The 10,377-nt window shown below is 35.7% G+C and overlaps 1 protein-coding gene across 4 annotated transcripts in view; it reads right to left on the reverse strand.

The window, feature by feature from the left end:
- Positions 1–128: 128 nt before the first annotated feature.
- Positions 129–10,377, reverse strand: part of LOC101511125 (phragmoplastin DRP1C-like) — a 12,274-nt gene continuing 2,025 nt past the window's right edge. The window contains exons 4-17 of one of the 4 annotated variants that reach the window (XM_073368015.1): positions 9,782–9,883; positions 6,127–6,177; positions 5,961–6,022; positions 5,473–5,563; positions 5,275–5,339; positions 4,994–5,188; positions 4,742–4,861; positions 4,579–4,649; positions 3,557–3,782; positions 2,753–2,803; positions 2,301–2,544; positions 1,389–1,528; positions 922–1,090; positions 129–477 (exon numbers count right to left, since the gene is read on the reverse strand). In XM_073368015.1, the coding sequence (XP_073224116.1) occupies positions 965–1,090; positions 1,389–1,528; positions 2,301–2,544; positions 2,753–2,803; positions 3,557–3,782; positions 4,579–4,649; positions 4,742–4,861; positions 4,994–5,188; positions 5,275–5,339; positions 5,473–5,563; positions 5,961–6,022; positions 6,127–6,177; positions 9,782–9,883 (1,544 nt within the window). In that variant the 3' untranslated portion in view covers positions 129–477; positions 922–964. Of the gene's footprint in view, positions 1,091–1,388; positions 1,529–2,300; positions 2,545–2,752; positions 2,804–2,951; positions 3,061–3,556; positions 3,783–4,578; positions 4,650–4,741; positions 4,862–4,993; positions 5,189–5,274; positions 5,340–5,472; positions 5,564–5,960; positions 6,023–6,126; positions 6,178–9,781; positions 9,884–10,377 lie in introns of those variants that run through there. The other 3 variants (XM_004498187.4, XM_027334172.2, XR_012162824.1) reach the window with 3 other exon arrangements.

Here is a 10,377-nt window from a genome sequence, read left to right on the forward strand (position 1 = left end):
AAGAGAGAAATCCTTCAATGGAAATGTTATTTACTATTTAGGTTCCCAAGTATTGTTAAGATTCCTTTATATTTAGTCAATGATATGTCAGGACTTTGTCATTTAGCAACGCGAAAGTTGCACTAAACTGGACGCAAAAAATCAATATGGTGTGGCACAGTTGGTAACACACCTGCTGAAAAATATTTTCTTAAGTGAATATTCATTCATCAAAAAATTAGTGTCTAACTTTGGACTGAGGGATACCTAGGTCGCCATAAAAAAAAACATGGCACATTGAATACATTTGATGCCCAAATATACTTCACCATTACCACTAGTAAGCACTCTTCATTGTTGTTGGTCTTGGTCTGTACCTTCCATTACTTTTGTCACTTCTTGTACCTTTCACTTACTAGAACCCGAAATCTTCCATCACCATTTTGCTCGCTCAACACCCATGGCCACCACCAGGGCGCCTTCTATTGCTGATGTTGCCTACTACATTTTGTTCTCAAAATAAATTTATTATTTAATTTATATAGACTATTGGTGTAGAAACAATTTACATATGCATTCAATTATGTATTGTCATATCATTCGATGAATATAACAAATCATGTGTTTTTAAATCATTAAATGGTCTGGAAACACATTATTGGATTCATGCTTTTTACACCATTCGTGTATATAAATTAAACTCATAAATTCATCCAATCAAGTTTGTTTTCTTATCTATAGCATTGTCTGTAAATTAACATCACTAGATAGTGTTGTTTTATTTTGTTCCAAAACCTTTATTTTTTTAAAAAAATTAAATTTTTTTATGGAATATATTGTTTTAAAAAATTATAAAACAATAACATAATCCTTATATTTTTTATTTTTCCAATTCAATAAAAATAATAAGAGGCAAAATTGGTGGACAAAATTCTTGCTTACACGGTTGATGGACAAATATTGAACTGACATTTCTTGCAATGTATTATTTCCAAGCCACTGAATCAATGTCATCCCTAGCTTGCTTGTACAATTCAAGCCTTTTAGCTAACTGTGATCTCTTTTCCATAAGTGCAGGATCTTCATCCAACACGGCCCCCAGTTGCTCTTTCTGCATACACCACACATTTTTTGTTTTAACTTTACCACCAAGGTGGTTAAAAACAAGATCTCACTAAAAGTTGTTTGCATCGAGAATTAGGTAAAGTCAAAGCATAAAAGTAAATATAGGTACATATGTTACATGAGAAATTCTAAGTTCTAACAACACACTCTTTTAACACACTATCTTTTGTTAGTTGAAATTTATATAAATACTACCAAGTGTAACTCACAAGAAAATAACACCTTCCAAGAGGCCAAAGTTGATACATTTGAAAATATCTAAACAAAAAGATATAGATTCATACCTCTTTTTTCCCAACTTGAACATAAAAGCGGTTAAGCAATGATCTCTTCGCCTCTCTAACTTGACAATAAACCACGGCCTTTGGTATAGAATTTTTAAGTGTGTCACAAATCATGTTGACATAGGCATTAACATTTGATCCTGAAATACATATCAGAAAAAAAAAATTTACATTCAAAAATGAATTTCTGAGAGTTTAAAAAGGAAAATCTCAAAATCGTGAATTTCCAATTTCTGCAGATTTGTAAATAGTTTATAGTTAAAATCCAAAACAAGTTGGAACAATAACAATCACCAAGTAAGAACAACAACATAATATCATGCCATGGACATCATCTATAGATAGACCATTTAAATCCAGATCTCTCTTAATATTTGGACCTATAGCTTTCTTCAGTCTCTCTCTCTCTCTAACTGCCCGCCATCTGGTCCTTTTTCAAATCTGCAACTAACTCTTGAAGAAATAGACCGACTCTTGACCTAGTTGTTAGTACAAATAAGTTTTATTGCTTTATATATTTAACACATCTCATATCACGCTTGTGGAAAGAGAGGATGAGATATGAAAATACTGAAATGAGATACACTACACAATTTGTAGTGACCTTAATAATTTAAGAAAGACATGTGGGCCAAGTCCATATACTCAAGACTAAACCGAAGTAACCAATTATTATAATTACTCTTAACAACACTATTCAAACATTCATGCCACAACATTTAAATTCAAAACCAACTTTTGCACGACACTCAAAAAAATGAATTATCAAAGAACTTTATAAATTTAATAGAACCAAGAACTTATAAAACCGATGTGGGAGCCGGAAGCGAGAAATTGTAAAATATCATGAAAATGTGGAGTTTTATGTCTTGATCGTGTGATGAGAACGGTTTTATAAAATTATTTACTTACCAATTTTCCTGAGGTGATTATCTGTGTGATTGTCCAGATTGGGATTAGGAGTAGAACTATTCCGTCCTGGGTTGGTGGTATCTTGTTCAAGATGAATCTTTCGAAAAAATTCTGCTGTTAGATAGCTAGACTCCATATCAACCAGCCGGGTCACTGTCTTCTTACTTTCTTCACGGAATCTTTCCAAAGAATCATTTGCAGCTTGTGCTATTTCAGATTTAAGTGTTGGAAACCTCTTCAGTTCCTGCATGCCATTAATTTATAACAGTATATCATGTATTTTACCTTTGACTTCCTGAATCCTGAGTGAATTAGGGGGTCATTTTAGATAATTCCGTAATGTCAAATCACCATACATGTATTGACAGTTTATAATATGATAATAAGACAAAACGTTAAGTGTTTCTGGTCATTCTTTCAGACTTCATAGTGAAAAAGTTATATTTGCTAACCTCAGTTGCTGCAATTGCCTTCCGAACAAGTTCCTTTAAAACAAGATGGACCTGAAAGTAGATGACAATAAACAATTTCTAAGTGGAGCCAACAAGGATAGAAGAAATTGAAGACGGAGGCAATATTTTCAGAAAAGCACAGCACATAGTTAAAGAAACATTGAAAGGAAAACCATTCTTGAGACTAACTTGTTCTTACTATTTCAATACCAAATGGGAAGTTAAAGGTGGGTAGTGTTTGTTTAGCTACGATGCTGGGACCCGTCCATGCTATTCTCTGATGTATAGGTTGGAGTACCCCTTGTCCTCTAATAAATTTTGTTGCTTATCAAAAAAAAACCAAATGGGAAAAAATATACATATTGTCATAGTTCTCGTTAAGAATGCTTGGCCTCAATCCTAAACAAAATTCTTGTCCATGCATAACGTGGGGCATGAACGCAAGGAGATAAAGCGCTCCTTCAAAACTAAGAAATATAGTATGACTATAAGCAGGATGTCCAAACAATCAAATCATTATAATATGCCTAAAGTGCTTTGAGTATATTAACATTTGGTGCACTTAAGGCACACCATTTTGAAGTGGTATACTGATACGCTCATTGAATCATTGCTTTAACACTTGCATTAGTTGCTCTAGTTATTACAGCTACTGGTATATCAATACACCACCACTTAAATATTGATGTACATTGTCAGCCACACATCCATATTAAACAAAATTGATCATCATGGAATAAAAGCATTAGAGTTTGCCAGATAGAACAGATATTTAAAAAAAAACATAAGAGTCAAGAGGAGTACAGCGTCCACAGAGGCCTCAGCTGGACCTTTGAAATAGCTTAAACATCCTTCAATAAGTCTTCTGTAGCCTTGCTCTGGAGCAATCAGATGGGGTTGATAACCATCGGCTTCTGTAACGACTCGCTGGACATTTTTTAAGGATAGATGACGATCAAAGGGGAGCTTTTTCAAAGCAGACGGTAATTGGTGATCAAAAACGCCATAAATTTTGTCCCCACCTGGCCGTCTGAAATATAGCAGTTAGTTACGTGATCAAATATATTAGCTCCCCATAAGAATAACATGGTGAGGAAAAATAGTTGCATAAAATTATTTCATGATCAAATGATAGTATACTATACTGGAAAGGTATATCGGATTAAACTCAATGTTATTTTTTTCACATTCAATTACTCTTCTTCTGAAGTGAGTTAATAGAACTTTAGTCCAAAAAGGAAACTAAGGAACTACATCAATGATAATAAATAGTTACCCTAATTATGATTATAATCAATTGTCGGTCACCATGGTGATTTGGTCAAAATATTAGCCAATGGCTATTGGAGCTCTCTAAAGATGTTTTAATGATGACAGAAAGGATCTTATCTTTGATAAAGTGGCAATCAACTTCTATATTTTGGCCCTCTCATGAGAGACGGGGTTTCAAGAAAGATAAAGTGTTGACTAATTATCACACATAAGTGTCAATGGAATTGACGGACAAATTATTTGACATTATTTTTCATATTTTTTTCAGCAGATTGTTATTATTTGTGCAGATTTCCTGTCATTAATTGTCACCATTGTACACTGTAATTATGCAATTGGATTCGTAAATAGTTAATCTAGTCTTAGGTTAACATTTATAGCAGATTAGCAAATATGTATATGGACCAGGTTACCCAGAAACATGAGCAATCATTGCTAAATATCATGTTGTGTTACTCTACCACATGGAAATTGGCGTTAAATAAAAGGGAAGCTATATAAAACTATTCAACAATTATTAGTAGCTAATGCTAAAACTCAACAGATGTACTTACCCTCCATCAATGTGTTCCTTAAATACTTTGTCGAATGCTCGACACATCTCTAAAATAGTGTATAGTTGGGCCTAAGAAAAAAAGTGACACTACTTAGAACGCAGAAATCAATTAGTTTCAAATCTAAAGAAGATTTATTTCAGCAATGGTCTGAGTTTCTGACCCCTGAATCCACAGCTATAGGCCTGCCAATACGGTCCAACTCTGCATTAAGCTCATCAATGGTTTTATTTATTAAGGCAATGATACTGGGAATCCGCTGCCTAATGACAACCTCGAGATGCTGAAGTGGTAAATGCCAGTAAAGGAAAATTACTACCCACTTGATGAATTACAGTCTAAAATTCACTTAAAGAATTGGTAACATAGCCACAGCATTAAGGAAAATAACGTAAAATAATTTTGATGAGAATACCTCAGATAGAAGCTTGGCAAGATATTCTGCACCCATTTTATGTGCCAGATGTCCATATTCGGGGCTCGTCTCAAAATATTCACGCTCCTTCTTGCGAGCAATAATCATGTCAACGTTTTTATTAATATCAGCTTGTGAGCGGTTAACTATTCCAACCCATGGATGCATCAACCTGTAATGCTTTCCTTCCAGAACCTTTAAGATTCACATAATAACACGGCTCAATTTGGTGTAGAACATCAAAACAGAAGATAACCATGAAGTTGTTTGAGAAATTATACCTCAACGGCATTAGTTCCTTTATCCATAAGATCAAGTTTTGTCAACACTCCAAATGTTCTTTCACCTGAAACATGAATAAAATATCTACTGTTTTCCAAAACAAATCTTGGCTAAAACAGAAAGGCAAAGAGAGAGAGAGATTGATCAAAGGAAACGGTATCTACACTTCAAATTCCTTCAAACATAAAATGATAGACCTGAAGGATCAACTTCTTTTGCAATTTTTATTGCATCTGAAGTGGCAATATCTTGGTTTGCAGGAGAGATGGCCAATATAATGCAGTTGGGCTGCACAATCAGAGGACTCAATCAGATCACTTTTTGTTTCCAATACTAATAAAAAAATGTGATTTTGTTTTAATTTTTTCTCTTTTAAATATTTGTATTAAAAACAGTAAAAACAAATATTTGAAAACAAGATGACACTTCTGTAATTATTAATGAACACATTAAAGGTTGATTACTAGAACAGGGTGTCTTCTTTAAGTTTCTTTTTTATGATTTCCATTGTTGAAGTTTAATGATTTCTTACTTGAACACGGTGTCTTCATTAAATGGGACTTTATACTACATGGAAATAAATTTCCTCCTTTAATAGCTTTGATTTAGTTATTGTCTTGTATCATGCTTGTTTATTACAATTTTCAATCTTATATACTTATTCTTACATCAAGATAACAATTACCTTCTCAACATACGATCGAACCATGTTTTCAATATCTTGAACAATAGTTTCTGATTGTCCCTCTGTGTAAGAAGCATAAATTCTGTTATTCAAATATTTAAGAAATTTGTCTCTCAAAATACCAACAAATTTGTCTGAAACTGTTAAGAAATCTGTGAAGCCTTACCTACAGCAACCTTTGTCAATCCAGGAAGATCTATGAGGGTTAAGTTCACAACTGCCGACAAAACCACACAAAATTATTGTTAAATACTATATTAGAATGTAAATAATATATATGGGCTGTAAGTATGTAAGTATTCTGACCCGTTAGCATTACTGTAAATTAGGGTTATTTAATATCCTGTGTCTATATAAAGAGATTCCGCTGTGTAGTTGAAACACACGGGTAATTCTATATGTCTCTCAATACTCTTTATATTCAACATGGTATCTAGAGCCGATTTCGATCCTCCTTGAACGATCCCGCCTCTATTCCGCTGCCAAGTTCACTCGATTTCCATTCAATTTGTTACTGCCGCCGCTGCCACTATTTCCGGCAAATTTTCCTGCGAACAACAGTCATCTCCAGATCAGGTCATGCCCAAAAGCGCGTCGCCAAAAACCGTCACACGCGCTCTCACGCACTGCAAATCTCTCATACGAGTAGATCTGTCGTCGTTGCCGTCTGCTACTGTCTGTCGTACCTTAAGAAGTGATAATGCTCGAGAATATTTGTCTCATCAATTTCAAAATTTTATGGCTTCCAACGGTATTTTACACCAAACCTCACGTCCTCATACACCTCAACAAAACGGGGTAGCCGAACGCAAAAATTGGCATCTCATTGAAACCACTCGAACCTTGCTTCTCCATGGCAATGTTCCATTCCGTTTTTGGGGGGATGCAGTCTTAACGGCGTGCTACCTTATTAACCGTATGCCATCTTCTGTCCTTGATGGCAATATCCCCCATTCGGTCCTCTTTCCCCATACACCTCTTCACCCACTACCACCTCGTGTCTTTGGGTCCACATGTTTTGTTCACAATTTATCCCTCGGTTTGGACAAATTGTCAGCTCGGTCACTCAAGTGTGTCTTTCTCGGTTATCATTGGTCGCAAAAAGGCTACCGTTGTTATTCTCCCACACTACACCGCTACGTTACATCAGCTGATGTTACCTTTTTCGAGTCTGTACAATATTTTAAACCTACCCATATAGCTACTGAGCCCTATCAGGACATTAATCCCGAACCTCCTCAAGTAGTTATCCCTCTCCCACCCACTCATATTCCTATCGAACCTGCCGAGTCTGTCGAGTCTGCCCCCCAACCTCCACGACCACTACAAACATATCAGCGTCGTCGCTTATCCTCTGTTGTGCCGGTTCCTGCTCCCATTACATTTGCTTGTCCTCCTTGTCTTCTGTTTCTATTCCTAAAACTACAGGTGAAGCATTATCCCACCCTGAGTGGAGGCAAGCAATGCTTGATGAGATGTGTGCTCTACAAAGCAGTGGTACTTGGGAATTGGTACCTCTACCTCATGGGAAGTCGGTAGTCGGGTGTCGTTGGCTTTATATAGTGAAGGTTGGTCCTGATGGTAAGATTGATCGATTTAAGGCTCGTTTGGTAGCCAAGGGATTTACTCAGATTTTTGGGTTGGATTACAGTGACACATTCTCACCGGTTCCAAAATGGCATCTGTCAGACTATTTTTCTCCATCGCAGCAATTAGACATTGGCCCCTCCATCAGCTTGACATTAAAAATGTTTTTTTGCACGGTGATCTTGAAGAGGAAGTGTATATGGAGCAACTACCAGGATTTGTTGCTCAGGGGGAGTCTTCCAACATGGTTTGTCGGCTACACAGGTCCCTTTATGGTCTTAAACAGTCTCCTAGAGCCTGGTTTGGCAGATTCAGCTCGGTAGTACAAGAATTTGGTATGATCCGCAGTGAAGCCGATCACTCTGTATTTTATCATCACTCAGCTCAAGGGTGCATCTATCTTATTGTTTACGTGGATGACATTGTTATAACTGGTAGTGATCAGCAAGGAATACTCCAGTTAAAACAACATCTCTCAAATAAATTTCAGACTAAAGACCTTGGTAAACTCCGTTATTTTCTGGGTATTGAAGTAGCTCAATCCAAGGATGGCCTTGTAATTTCACAAAGAAAATATGCTATGGATATTCTTGAAGAAACTGGCCTACTAAATGCCAAGTCAATTGATACTCCTATGGATCCAAATGTCAAACTCCTCCCCAATCAGGGGGAGCCTCTATCAGATTCAGGAAGATATAGGAGATTGGTTGGAAAATTAAACTATCTCACAGTCACTCGTCCTGACATGTCCTTTGTGGTCACTGTAGTAAGTCAGTTCTTAAATTCTCCTTGCCAAGAACATATGGATGCTGTAATCCGGATTCTTAAATACATCAAAAGTGCACCTGGAAAAGGTCTCATTTATGTAGATAGAGGACATACTCAAATAATTGGCTACTCAGATGCTGATTGGGCAGGCTCACCCGTAGATAGACGATCAACTTCCGGGTATTGTGTACTCATAGGAGGAAATTTAATATCTTGGAAGAGTAAGAAACAAAATGTTGTTGCAAGATCCAGCGCTGAGGCAGAATACAGGACCATGGCACTAGTAACATGTGAACTCATCTGGCTGAAACAGTTACTGAAAGAACTTCAATTTGAAAAGACCAGCACAATGACATTAATATGTGATAATCAAGCTGCATTGCACAGTGCCTCGAATCCGGTTTTTCATGAGAGGACCAAGCATATTGAGATTGACTGCCATTTTGTTAGAGAAAAGATTGAATCAGGTGACATCATCACCATCTTTGTCAAATCCAATGATCAGTTAGCAGATGTGTTTACAAAGTCATTGCGAGGTCCTAGAATTAGTTATATATGTAACAAGCTAGGTGCATTTGATTTATACGCTCCAGCTTGAGGGGGAGTGTTAAATACTATATTAGAATGTAAATAATATATATGGGCAGTAAGTATGTAAGTATTCTGGCCCGTTAGCATTACTGTAAATTAGGGTTATTTAATACCCTGTGTGTATATAAAGAGATTCCGCTGTGTAGTTGAAACACACGGGTTATTCTATATGTCTCTCAATACTCTTTATATTCAACAATTATCATGCAACTCAAATTAAAGTTCTACCAAACGAGGACATTATTTATGGAAAGAGAGAAATCCAACAGCTCGTCCTTTCACACTTTCACACTGGGTCAACCAGTCAAAAATTAGTCATTCAGATACACGCCTTACACTTCGTTTAGAGGGATATTTACGGAAAGGAAAAACTAACAGACTTCTAACAAACTGGTTGTTTCCTAAGTAATCTAACTGCAACCTAACTGCTAAGTTGTCCCGCATAGGTAGCTCGACTTGTGAGCCAAAAGACACCAAAGGAGTTTTAAGAAGGAGGTCCCGGGTTAGACCCGGGAAACTAACATAACCACTAATTTACTAACATTTTCCTATAAAAAAAATACTGCTCAATTGATCCCTTATAGACATATTTTCTGCTTCTTAATAAAATAAACCTGCAGAGAGCTCTATTAGTTCCTGAAGGTGGCTCGTTCTCATGTCTAACAAAGACTCCTTCAAGATTTAAAAGAGAAGATTATTCAACTAATCTACAATAATTAACTTTAATTTTTCCTTTCAAAAACATTCTGCCAACGATTACTACTTTAAATTGTTCTGTAAAAGGGAAAAAATGGTAAAAAGGACACACAAGACAATCTTTCATAAAATATAAAATATTTTCGTCTATGTTATGAAAGGGTAATGTAAGTAAATACCATTTGGAGAGTATATACTGAGTTGAATTGGAATGTTTGAAATTTGCTTTGACTTCCCAGTTATACGATCTGTTTCATCTGAAATTTCCTGCCTTACAGAAGCTGCATGGAACAAAAAAGAAAATCAAAGTTCAGTATCTGTGGTTAATATCTTTGTCATGAACAAACTATCTCAAAAACATATTACTTAAATGATTTTGTATTATATCCGCTAATAAGCCCCCTCACACTAGCACTTTGGAATTGTAATGTGACTAAAGCACTCGATAACTCGCTTTTTTATAAAAAGAATGGGGAAAACAAGGGTTAAACACTACACCACTTGGTCAAGAAGGTCTGCCACTATAGTATATGAACAATTACCCAAAACCAAAAGTTGCAATTGTTAAGTGAATATGCATGGATAGTTTTCATATTATATATTTAACAATCTTTAATGTCAATATCATTTACAATTCCAATACATTTCCAAAAACACATCATCAGTTTTAAAATTTAGTATGTTCAAAATTCTACCATTTCCTTTGTGGAAAAATATTTGCATTTAAAAATGAGAGGGATAAAAAATGTATGATTTCTTTGACTTAGAGGGAAAG

The sequence above is a fragment of the Cicer arietinum genome, chromosome 4 (genome assembly GCF_000331145.2).
Source record: "Cicer arietinum cultivar CDC Frontier isolate Library 1 chromosome 4, Cicar.CDCFrontier_v2.0, whole genome shotgun sequence".
NCBI classification, from domain to species: domain Eukaryota; kingdom Viridiplantae; phylum Streptophyta; class Magnoliopsida; order Fabales; family Fabaceae; genus Cicer; species Cicer arietinum.